At 44.8% G+C, this 13344-nt stretch overlaps 1 protein-coding gene across 3 annotated transcripts in view; it reads left to right on the forward strand.

The window, feature by feature from the left end:
- Positions 1-13344, forward strand: part of TNS1 (tensin 1) — a 1287061-nt gene that overhangs the window by 1227747 nt on the left and 45970 nt on the right. For all 3 annotated transcript variants that reach the window (XR_015308332.1, XM_086954487.1, XM_086954486.1), the window contains one exon: positions 9175-9355. Coding sequence is in view for 2 of the 3 variants with exons in the window: in XM_086954487.1 (XP_086810613.1) it covers positions 9175-9355 (181 nt within the window). In the remaining variant the exon portion in view is untranslated. The remainder of the gene's footprint in view (positions 1-9174; positions 9356-13344) is intronic.

Below are 13344 nucleotides of genomic sequence, written 5' to 3' on the forward strand. Positions count from 1 at the left end.
AACAGCGTATGCACTGCATGCACTCTCGCTTGTTAGACACTATTGTTTACAATGTAGGGTTTGGAGCCTGCCCATTTCTTACTGCTTGTTGGCTCAGAGTCACTCTTCTTGTAGCCTACTAATAGGCAACGCAGGCCAAGCTTCACTTCCGTTCCTTTCTGTGGAGCATGGACCAAGCACAGATAGATTCACCTTAATCAGTACCCGTCCACTGCTCCCCACATGATTGAGGAATTATTTCTTCATCACCACACCCACTTCCCCATCCCCCGTCAGGTACTCCATCCCTCCTCACCTGCGACTCCTTCCTCCCTCTTGTCTGTTTGCTCTGCTCACTCCCCATCCCCCCTCAATTTGCTTCCCCCTTCTGCTTTTTTATAAACATATTGCACAGCAGTGTGGCCTGACGTGCAACATGGATTAAAAATAATAATAACCACTATGACGTAGTCTACGCTGGCCACGTCATGGCACTTTTTGTTCTCTTGACTCAGCTGCTGTGCAACCTGTCTTCAAAACATTGACAAAGTTAATAGATCTTGCGTAGGCGGGACCTATTGGATAACTGAAGTTACAGTACATTTCAAGTGTGTATTTTTATAGCATTACTTTATTTATAGATAAAATGCATGAAACGTTCAAGAGCATAACACAAGCCACTGTGAGCCCTGTAGGGCAGGGTGTCCCCCATTCCTTCAGGGGGTCCCATTCCATCCCAAGTACAATGAATATCTGTGTGATTTAGGAGATTTAGGGACCCCTCTTCACATTCTGCAGGGATCGGGTGGGGGGAAAATCACTTTACATTACGGCACTGTAAAGTTTACAGTCTCTGATAATTATTTCTAAAAAAGGACGACTGTTTCCATTTAATTTCGAACACATTAATTCACGTTAAGTGCTTGAGTAAAACAACAAATCAGTGCTTGCACTCTACCGTTTGAGAGGTTCGCTGGCGGCTCCTCTGCTAAAGCGGAGGAGCGTCGCCCCACTGTTTTTCTGCAGTGAAAGGCAGAGAAAATAAAATGATAATAACTTGTGTTATTATAAAAAAAAAAAATCCTACATCTACCCACAGCTTTATGTGAGGGGGCGGGGGCATGGGAGGAGTGGTAGCACCCTCCTAAAGTGTGCAATGACTGCTTTAATGCCCCTCTCGGCCCCCCAAAACAGTCATGTGCACTTTGCATGTTCTCCATTCAGGATGCATCGCATCCTATGTGGAGAACATGCCCAGGCCTCAGGTCAGCGTCTGGGCACCGAAACAATGCGCTCAGACCAATCACAATGCTGCTAAGGCAGTGTTGGGATTGGCTGATATGGGGGTGCTTCCTGCATGTGTCCGACTCCGAGCGAGGGAGGACTGTGGAGGAGAGATGTTGAGGAAGTGGCGAAAAGGTAGGTTTTGAATTAAAAAAGTGATCTGCTTCCCCCACTTCCTCCCCCTTTCCTTACCTCACACGTCCCCCTCCCCTCCTGACTTCCTATCTCTGATCGGTGCCGGCCGCACCAGCCATGCGCCCATGCAGAACCAGCCTTTGTGAAAGATGAACAACAATGGTCCACACCAAGGAGAAAGTGGAGGCAGGAGTCTGTCAACATCAGGGGAACAGTACTATCACATCCTAGCCAGGGCACAAGTCCTAAATAACAGAAGAGGGGGGACGCTGACGTCACAACAGGCAGTGACGTCACGAAAGGTGGCTTGCACTCAGTTGCAGTTTATAGTTATCGAGCTCCCGGTAAAATAAGTGGGGGACGCCGTCCACCTGCGTGGTACCCCACCTCGAGCCCTGATCCTAGCACTGTGCTATCGTGACGCCAAATAGGGCGAAACGTGAGGCCACGCCCCTTGAGCTGGGCTGTGTCCATGGAATGTTCTGTCCAGCCCAGGTCACAGGTCACGGAGTCAATATCCCTGGCCTATGTTTCAAGTGACTTTAGGAGTGGTCATGGGGTCGGTGTACTGTAAGTGCGAGAGAGCACACATGATGGTCTTGGGAAAGGGTCTTCAAAGATAATGCACCTACGTCATCTGTGGCTGCACCCGTGGAATTCACACGAACAGCAACAACGCTCTCGGCCCTATCACATGTTTGAGCATCTGTTTGGCCTGTCCCGTGAGGCGCATGGATTGTGGGCGTTGGCGAGGACACACACAGATATGTGTGTTTGTGCTCCTGGATCACCGAGTAATTCATCTCCCGTGGAAATGAGCAGTGTTTGCAGCTCGTGCAATACCAATCACATGATGTATATATGGAAATTCATGTTAAATGTGCATATGTACAAAAAGAGCTGCAGGCTTACATTGTGCACGTGACACACTCATGTGGACTTATGCAGACTGTGCGCTATGGAGAGGGCCGGGGTGCAGCAGGTCCACAGCTCGAAAGCAGTGAGCAGTGATGGCCTTTCTATCTGCAGCTCATGCACTAACTCGAGGACACGCTAGTAACATGTATATACTATAGACAGCGCAGTCACGTAAAAGACACACAGAGGTTCACCTTATGGCCCGTGGTATTGAAGTGTCCATGTGCACCCTCTAATAACGCCGCTCCCCAAACTCCTCAAAACCCTCCGAAATGAAGGAAAGTCATAACAAAAGAAGCAAACGTGTGGCGCCCTGTCCAGTGACCTGGCCAGGGCACTTAAAAGAGGCCAGTTAGACGCAGCTGGAACCCTGCCTTTAGTGTATTCTTTCTTTTGCTTAGGTTTAGAACTTTGGCCTAGATGTATCAAGCCTTTTGCGATTCGTTAAGGCCGAAATTCGAAGAATTTCGGCCTTAAGGAATCGCAAACGGACATTTTGCATCTTTTGGGATGTATGAGAAATTAGCAAAATAAGGAATCGCAAAAAATTGCGATTCCTTATTTTGCTTAAGCATTTAAGGAATCGCAATTTTGCGATTCCTTAAATGCCATGTATGAAGCAATTTCAATTTGCGAATTCAGGTTAAGAAATCGCAAATTAACACCAATTTCAGGTTGGTGTTAATTTGCGAATTCCATTCAAAATTCACTATTAAGCAATTTTGAGGGTGGCATGTGGCACACATACATGCCCATAGGGCATGTATGTGGGCCATATGCACACACATGTAAGTTTCAGGGGTGCAGCAGGGAGTCCATGAGACACCCCTGCACCCTTGCAATAATTCTCAAATTGCGATTAGCAAATTGCGAATTCGCAATTTGAGAATTATTTCACAATCATTCCTATGGGCCTCCTGCTGCTGTGCACCAGGGAGTCATTCCCATGGGCGTTGCCTGGGTGTTGCTGTGCCACACCCATGGATTTTGATCCACTCCCACATTTACCAGAAGTGGTAGACCTGGGAATGGTCGACAAACCTACGCCGCCGCCTCAGGTGAGACGTATTGAGGAGAAACATCTTTATTTCTCCTCATTTTTCCTCTATGTGTGCTGCATTTTGCGTAACGGCCACAGCTGCCGACTTTGGAGCTGCAGAACCAGGATCAAGTCTGTGCATCAGCTCAACGTCCTGTGACTCTTGCAAATCACGTAATCTCCCCGCGCCTACCACAAAGAATGTGTCCTTGTGTAACGTAACTGCTGCTCACGTAAAGCACTCCAATACCTTTGAGTTTGTGCTGTATGAGACTGCACAAAAAAACAAAGAGGAGGAGGGGAAAGCCTCAGGTGATTGTTTTTGTGCAGGAAGGTGCTTCTTGACTGTACAAAAACAACCCTCTTTAAAAAGGCAGGCATGGTGCAAGGGTGCCCGTGTTAGCACTAGGAAGCACACTGTGCGCCAGCGTAGGGGAAAAGGCAGGAATGTGCCATATTGACTTCAATACGGTGCATTCCTTCCCTGTCACGCGGTGCAGCACCGCAAGATGACTTGCTGCGCTGCGTGGCTTGGTCATAAATATTGCCCATGAAGTCCTGCAGCATGCAGCCCCAGCGGCCTTCTGATTGGTCGACCTCTCACACTGCACTCACAGGAGCAAGTGAATGCGTCTATTGAGGTCTCTGTGTCCTGAACTTCTCAATCTGGCATGCGGATCATGTTGTGCCCCTGGGCAGAATTCGCGCTGCGTGTGGCCCACACCTGGCATGGCTGGGATCCGTCCAAGCGCCAAAGGGAGCTGAAACACCATGCTTAAGGTCAATAGTACCAACACAGTCTAAAAGGCAGAAGCAACAGCAGACATCTGATTTCAGAAAATAGATACTTTGGGGCAAAAAGTCACAGTGGGTGCATCAGGACTTCAGCGAGATCCTCTCATCTCTACCTTCCCAACAGCTGCCGGGAGATGCACCAAGGGGCTGTTCTGTTTGTTTAACATTGGTAATGGCCAATAGTAACAGGGAGTTATTTCTAGGAGCAATATCGGCTGACGCTGTTTCTTAGTGTGTAGCCCGGTGACCACACGCGAGGATAACAGGGACACTTGCATATGAGCCTTTTTGGGGGGGGGGGGGGGGTTTGACAAAGACCCTGTGTGCTTCCTTCAAGGAGGGCCGGCGCTACGGAGTCATGTTTGCTGATGGAGGGGTGGGGTGGAGAGGGGTAGAGACATAATACCCAAGGTGAGAAGGGGGAGGGCATACTTGACAGGAGCACAGGGTTCCTACGGTAGTGACGCATACAGCGTATGTACGTGTTGTGCATCGCGTCTGCTGCTGACGTCCGTTTAGTGTGGACGTGCCCTTGGATGCTGTGCATGCACCTGCTCATGGCTGCTTCACACCAAGGACCCGTGTGGTTGCCAGTCACAGCGCAGCCCCAGCTGTCTTCGACCTGTCTGTGGTGGCTCTTGAAGGCCAAGGCCTCCTTCTGTCCTAACGAGGTTGGTACGTTCTAGTAGTGTGTACAACTCAAGTCATTAATAAATGATTAGGGTGAACGTGGGAGTGTTCTTTGTGTCTGTAGAATACTGGCTCTTCTTGTAGAGCAGTGGACTGTGGCGCTCCTTGCCGAGCCATCAAACCTAGCCAGGGGAGCCGCCCACCAAGCACTTTAATGCATTTAAGGTTGAAGTGGTTGTTGACTTCAGTTAAACTAATTAGACTGAAATGCTTGATGTCAATGATTTGTAAGTCATATGCCTAAAGCTGTAAACGTAGTGCCTAATTGATGGCATGTCGAGGGAGATGACCTCCATGTTTCACTGGATCCCCTATACTTCCAAAGTAAGCAGTAGATGCCTGATTTATTTTGCTAGACTCGTTAATAGTTTAGTTTTTTTCCAAATACATTTTACACCAATGCAAGTTATCAGGAAAGTACAGTTGTCCTGTCTATTAAACACACTAAGTAGTATTAAGTATTAGCGTTTGTACTTGAATCATAGGTACTTCCAGTACACATTTCTTTCAGTACACACATTTCCAGACAGGCCTGCTCTCTCCTTGAGCACAGCGAAGTAAAACACCATATACAGCATAATGTCAACATTTGGAAGCAAGAGAAATACTTTAAAAAACTAAAATCTGAGGAATTTATTTATTTGCGTTGATTTGGAGGCAATTTTAGGGAAGAGACAGTAAACATAAAGCTAATGTGTTTTAAATCACCATTTTAAGACAGGTGTATTGGCACGTATGACATGGGTAGAAATGGAAGTGCATGCAATTATTCTTCAAGTGCAGAAACACTTACACAATGGGTCCTACATGCTTAGGGGTGCTATCTAGCACTGTAAGTGGGATAAAAAGTTTGAGTGGGTACTCTAAAAAAGGCACGGGCAAACAAGTGTAACTAGGAATATTTTATTAGAGACACTGCTTTAGTAATACAAAACTAAGGGTGGGCTGAGTTGAAAATAAACTAGAGGTGGGTGGGGAACTCTGCTCCGCTAGCAGACTTTGCAGAGTTCTACCAACTCCACGTTCCGTTAGGAACACGGAGTTCAGGCAAAAACTCTGACTCCGCTGTGTACCGGAATTAGCTCCAGCACCGACATTCCTTTGGTAAAACAACTTTACCTTTACATGCTAAAAAGGATATGACGTGCTCTTTGTATTCAAGGCATCTGTTTGGTCCTCTCCCCAGGTTAGCAGGGGGGCAAAATCATCACCTCTCTCACTTCTTGAAATGTTTCAAAGGTCACTTGTGTGAATTGGTTATATGCCTTTTAGCATGTAAAGGTAAAGTTGTTTTATCAAAGAGATGTGGGTGCAGGAGCTAATTCCGGTACACAGCGGAGTTGGAGTTTTTGCCTGAAGTCCATGGTCCCAAGGGAACGCGGAGTTCAAACTCCGCTATAGTGGTCACTGCTATACATATATGATTATAATACCTTCACCAACTTCATCCCAATTATTTTCAGGGAGAAAAATGCAAGTACTTCCGGGGCCGGGCTTGCATCCTCCCTAATCTCTCCAAAAAGTAACAGTGGGGAGCCACAGGTCAAAATACTGTTTATACGTAATGCAGACGATCTGTGATTCCTTGTGGGTCACATGTACCTTCACCCGGCACTGCTTTTACAGACTCTCATGAGCAGTGCTGGAATCAGAACCTGGGAGGGGGAGGAGGGTGATTCACAGGGGGGAGGAGGGTGATTCCCACCTCAGATTGCCTCAGACTCCTGTGGCATGGGTGAACGGGGAACTCCCTGTGGTACTTTAAGGTCTAGAGGAGGGACTGACAGTCTACAGCAAACAAAGAGGGGAACCTCTATACTGACCTATATTCCTTTACGTCTGAGCATTAAAGTCTCTATAAAATTACAATTACGATGCTACATAAGACAAAAAGTAATTCATTAAGACATAGAATGTATATTTGATTTCTTTCATTTATTTTATATCTTTTGCATAACAGATTGTTTTTTTCATTTTCTGGTGATCGTTTTATCAAAGTTACAAAACAGTGACATGGTAACAAGTGTATATATAATTAAAAAATGCATGGTTGAATCATATCTAAACAGACACCCCTAAACAGTACATAAAAAATGACTTTCACTCATACCATCATTCATACGAACTCAAACTTTCATACCAATTATCCTAACATTACTAACAACAACACACTACAGTGAAAAAAGTGAACAACATGTATCGTGTCCTCCGATAGACTCCTCAGAATGTGGCTAGAACCCGTTATTTTATTTCTTCCTTTTTGTTATGAGGGTTAGCAGTTTTTAGTACTCATTTCCTTTCCTTCTCCAAATTTTGATTTCTGGTTTGAGCTGAGGGTGTCTGATGCGTACGGCCTACGTACGTTTCGGTGATGTAATTAATTTGCTTCACCTTCTTCAGGGCCAACATGTAAATGGACAACAGACAGGTGCATACATACAATTAAAACCAAGGGGTTCTCATTATCTGTATATACGTTGACACTATTAGTACCCTTTTAGCAAAATAGATTTTATGGACAGTTTTTTTGTTGACTTTCTGTGTAGGTAGATTCCGCAGAGTTGTGAATCCACAGGATATATCTGTGGTTTGGGTTAAAAGCTGTAATGTGAGTTCTCTGGCCCCATATGGTCGGTCGTTATTTCTTTGGGACCTAAGCACAGAGAAATCTCTCAAACCCACGGGCGCCTCCGGCCGATGTCACTGCCACTGACAAAAAAACTGTCCATAAAATCTATTTTGCTAAAAGGGTACTAATAGTGTCAACGTAGATACAGATAATGAGAACCCCTTGGTTTTAATTGTATGTATGCACCTGTCTGTTGTCCATTTACATGTTGGCCCTGAAGAAGGTGAAGCAAATTAATTACATCACCGAAACGTACGTAGGCCGTACGCATCAGACACCCTCAGCTTAAATCAGAAATCAAAATTTGGAGAAGGAAAGGAAATGAGTACTAAAAACTGCTAACCCTCATAACAAAAAGGAAGAAATAAAATAATGGGTTCTAGCCACATTCTGAGGAGTCTATCGGAGGACACGATACATGTTGTTCACTGTGTTGTTGTTAGTAATGTTAGGATAATTGGTATGAAAGTTTGAGTTCGTATGAATGATGGTATGAGTGAAAGTCATTTTTTATGTACTGTTAACGGGTTTCTGTTTAGATATGATTCAACCATGCATTTTTTAATTATATATACACTTGTTACCATGTCACTGTTTTGTAACTTTGATAAAACGATCACCAGAAAATGAAGAAAAATAATCTGGTATGCAAACGATATAAAATAAATGAAAGAAATCAATTATACATTCTATGTCTTAATGAATTACTTTTTGTCTTATGTAGCATCGTAATTGTAATTTTGTAGAGACTTTAATGCTCAGACGTAAAGGAATATAGGTCAGTATAGAGGTTCCCCTCTTTGTTTGCTCAGACTCCTGTGGGACATCCTTTCCCTTTAATCTTACAATCACACACACTTAATGATATGCTTAGAAAACAATGTTTTTTTTTTGAGACTGCAAATTAAAATCTATTGAAAATTTCTTTTAGAAGTATACCAGAAGATAACACTAGTGGGCTGTGCGACAGCTGCAAAGATTCTGCATTTTACTGCCTCTTTCTTCTGCAGTTTTCTCCCTCTTTCTTCCTTTGACATTGTTTAAAGAAGGGTCATTAAAGAGTTGAGCAATAATGCCTCCTTAATTTCATCTGACTTAGTTGTGTTTAGTTTAAATAGCAAGTAATACATCTTTTTAACAATGGAGCAGCTGTGCGACATATACAGTAAAACAGATTTGGGTGAAGCTGAGTGGACTTCAACCAAAACCATCATTAACAGTTTTTAAAATGATTTGCCGCCATCAGTATTTAACACCTTCGCTGCGGCGGTTATTCCGCCGCAGCGCTAAGGGGGCAGGGCGGCCGCGCAGCGCGCCCATGCTGGTGACGGAACTGCTCCGTCACCAGCCTCGGTTGAGCTGTGCTCATGACGGAGCAGTTCGTTATGGCCCCGCTCGCTCAATGGAACGCCCAGCGCAGGCGTGGAACCATGACGCGGAACCATGACAGAACCGCTCCGTCATCAGCACAGCGCTACCGCGGCTGATGACGGAGCGGTTTCGTCATCAGCATCGCAAAGGCTAAGTTTCAATGGACTGTCTGGAAGACTCTTTTTACAGTTGACCTGTTACTGCATTTAAACATACATGGTGATCAGACAATGGGTTCCCCTCTCGAAATCTGAAAGTGGGACGATTCCGTCGAAAAATTGATAGAAAGTCTGTAAATTAAGAATTCTCTTTTTTTCTCTTACTCTCTCTACAGAGCCTCGAAGCTATGTTGAATCAGTGGCACGGACAGCAACGTCAGGGGGTGCCGCCCCCCAGCATAGGCCTGCGCAAGCCATGTACAGCAACGAGAACCCCCTGAGTAATGGGGGCTACGGGAACTCAGTGAGTGCCCCCAGCCCGCTGTCCACCAGCAGCCCCATACACAGCATGGACGGGTAAGGCGAAACGCAAGAGACCTTCGTTGAATATATGCATTCATTTCCTTGTTATGCACTGTGTATAACACAACACACATGTAGGCTCAAGGTTCAGGAAGAAGGGAGAAGGCAGAGGGGGGAGGGGAGGGAACAACAGGAATACATTTGATCACAGGATAAAGGATATAAATATAATTCCGCGTGTACAGTAGGCTTCATGAGCGAAACTGTTGCTGTGGAGGTCTTCACCATGTTATTGTAAATGAGTTAGGAAGATGGAGTTGTGTTGTGGTGTCTGTACATGAAGGAGATGATGACTGACAAGAAGTTATCAGGCACAGACCCACTGCATCAAATTTGCGGCATCGCGTACCATTACATCGCAGACACCATCACAGGCAATTACATCATAGGCATTGAGGGGTCGATTAGGATCACGGACGGACTTGCGTCCGTCCGCGACCCCAGAGCAGGCGGGAACCTCCGCATGGCATGCGGAGTTCCCTCCTGTGCAATTAGGATGAGACCGCCACCCTGGCGGTCACATCCTCTATTTTTAACATTGCAGTGGGTGCAGCTTCAAGCTGCACCCGCGGCAATGTTTAAAATGCACGCATTGCATTTGCATGCAGAAAGGGGCAGGCACCGCGCGGTGCCTGCCGCTTTCTGCATGCAAATGCAGGGGGGTACCATAGGTACCCCCCATGTGAACCCCCCACCACCCCCTTCACCTAGGGGGCCCGCAACGGGCCCCCGCAGTGAAGATCCGTATGCTTTTCCACGGCGGAAAACCCGCCGCGGAAAAGCACTTTTTAAAGCCCATCCTGATATGGCGGACGGTGTCTGAGAGACACCGTCACCATATCAGAGCTTTTCCGCCGCGGTTGTAAGCCGACCGCGGCGGAAAAGCTGCGGACGGAAACCAGGACCCACCAGCCATCCTAATGTGGCGGTGGGTCCTTGGTCAGTCCGCTGCGGTTTTTCCGCATCCTCTGGGCCGGCGGTGGCTTCCGCCGGCCCCGAGGATGCGGAAAAACCACAATCATAATCGGCCCCTACATCTGATGAACAATAACATCAGACGTCACTGCATTAGAGGAAACTACAATTTTATATTACATGTTTATTTAGATGGCGTTATTTTAAAAAAGCTGTTTTCTTCAAAGTGCGGCTAAAAATGGGGAGTTTTTGGATTTAGAATGTTTACATTCAGCTTTCATGAAAACATTGCTGATAAAATAATGTACAATAATGAGGACCACTGGAATTGTGGGATCCTGTGGCTGCAGAGACTATCCATAACTATGGATTTAACTCATTTCCCACATCATTTCTAGATGTCACGAACTATGTCTAACTCAAGTAGAGGAAAATAATGATGTGAGAAAAGGTGCCACATAAATCCTATCTTTTGACACATTTTAGATACCTTTGCCACATAATTTAGATATCCGTACCCCATTACATCACTGACTCTGACAATGGTAATGATTTTTAGAGTTGTCATTATGATTACGTAACACTTATTTCAAAGTGAACTGGCTTTTACGAAGTTGCAAGTCGAAAAGCGTCCCAGATAAAATAAAGCCAAATGAATCTTGCTCTCAGGTGCCAGGCATTCCTTCTCGAACATCTGGTGACTTTACAAGTGGATACTATATTTTTTTATATATAGCGCTATTTTTGCATTTGGGATTCATCATCCCAAATGCAAAAATCGCAATTATACAAATCGCTAAATTGCAAGGAATTGCATTTAAGGAATCTCAATTTGAGATTCCTTAAATGCAATTATTGAACCATTTAAAAATTGTGAATTCGCAATCTGGGGCCGCTATTTACCGCAAAGTTAAACTACGTGGTAAATAGCAAAAACTTTGAAAATGCACTAAAGTGCATTTTTCAAAGTTTCATGTTGCGCACACACATGCCCTAAGGGAATGTGTGTGCGCAACATATGTGCACACATCAATTTCAGGGGGTGCAACAGGGTGTCCTTTGGACACCCCTGCACCCTTGATATCGCAATCTCAATTTGCGAATCGCTAATTGCGATTAGCAAATTGAGATGGTCTTCCCATTCATTCCTATGGGCCACTTTAGTGCATTTTTCAAAGTTTTTGCTATTTACAACGTAGTTTAACTTTGCGGTAAATAGCGGCCCTAGATTGCGAATTCGCAATTTTTAAATGGTTCATGAATTGCATTTAAGGAATCTCAAATTGAGATTCCTTAAATGCAATTCCTCGCAATTTAGCGATTTCTATAATTGCGATTTTTGCATTTGGGATGATGAATCCCAAATGCAAAAATAGCGCTCGCAAAGGGCCAGATTCTCAGAATCTGGCCCTTTGCGATCCGATTTCGGCTTCATGAATCTGGCTGTATTAGAAATCGCTACTTTTTAATGGATTTCTTGATGAATAGCATTTTGCTATTCCTTAATAGCGAATCTGTATTTTTCGCTATTAAGGAATCGCAAAATGTGTTCTTCATGAATCTGGGAGATAGTCTATACCACTAGCAATGCCTATGGGTAGTCTTCCAACCCATGGGGTTTTCCCCACCGTGCTTCTCTAGACAGAGGTCCACCTTAAGCAGATCAGTACTGACACTGCTCTTCATCACAACAGCCCCATCCTTGACTGCCAGGCGTGCCACCCTCTAAAACGGAACACAAGAAACACCTGACTGGATGTGTCCCTGATAGTCCTCATCAGTGAGGTATAGCTTGGATCCTCTGGCACAGTGACCAAGGGACCCATGTCGGGGCACACCTATGGCCACTTAACGCTTTACATCAAACACACAAAAGGTGATATAGTAATGCTTGTGAACAGTCTCGCTAGAACGGCACCTGCGTTGTAGTGAGTCTAGATGTAGTGTCTGCAATGTTTTGGCGTGAGCTCTTGTTGCCATCGATAAAGTTTCGTAACTGGTTATCAGCTTTGCATTTCACTGCGAGGTATTCAGAGGTGCTTCTAGATTGTAGTGTGAAAGTGTGAGGTTTTCAGAGTGTAGGATGGTGGCCCCCACATTGTTTTGTGGGCTGCTAGTGTAGCCTGCTCTTCAGTTAATTTAGAATGGCCTCAGGTGATCAGTGAAGCATGATTCTATTATTGCCAGAAACTATAAGATGTGATCTGTAAGGAGGTCATGGGCAGGTTGTGTATTTTCAGTGTGGAAAGGACATTAACTTGTGCAAACTACATTGTGTGATCAGGAGAGAGAAAAGTAATTTGTGGGAATGGAGAGAATTATCTGAAATCTGTACAAATCACATCTAAAATTTTAGAGATTCTCACAAGGGAATTTTAGCTTCTTTTTAAGTTTCAGTTTTTTGTGTGTTTGACGTCAGAAACCTGTTTCGAAATCCCTCCCAGAAACTACCTACAGAAGCCCACCCACATCCTTCTGCTGAACCCCCAGTTGAGCAGTTTAACCCTATGTGCACCATTGCCCCAGTCCTCTCTGCCTCTGGTGCGCAATGTAATCAATCCACCCAAGCAACTTTGGAAAATGTATATGTTTCACCGTAAAAAGGGCCATATGTATCAAAAAAGAGTTTTGCGATTCTCAAATTTCGATTTTTAGCGAATCGCAAATAGAGCATCACAAAGTGCAATGTACGTAGGATTTGCTAACATTTTTACGAAGCCTACATATTCCTTATTTGTGAATCACAAATTGAGATTCACAAATAAGGAATACCTTCCCATTCATTTCAATGGGCTAGGAGGCCCAAAAGAATGAATAAGACATTCTCAATTTGCGATTACCAATTAGAGAATCAGAAATTGAGAATGCACTTTCAAGGTTGTAAGGATGCCAAAAAGACTCCCTGTTGCACCCCTGAAATATGAATGTGTGCACATTTTGCGCACATACATGCCCTAAGGGAATATCTCCCCATTCGTTCCTATGGGCCTAGAGGTACATAGGAATGAATGGGAAGACCATCTCAATTTGCTAATCGCAATTAGCGATTCGCAAAGTGAGATTGCGAT

This window comes from Lissotriton vulgaris, chromosome 2_1 (assembly GCF_964263255.1).
Source record: "Lissotriton vulgaris chromosome 2_1, aLisVul1.2, whole genome shotgun sequence".
Classification (NCBI taxonomy): Eukaryota; Metazoa; Chordata; class Amphibia; order Caudata; family Salamandridae; genus Lissotriton; species Lissotriton vulgaris.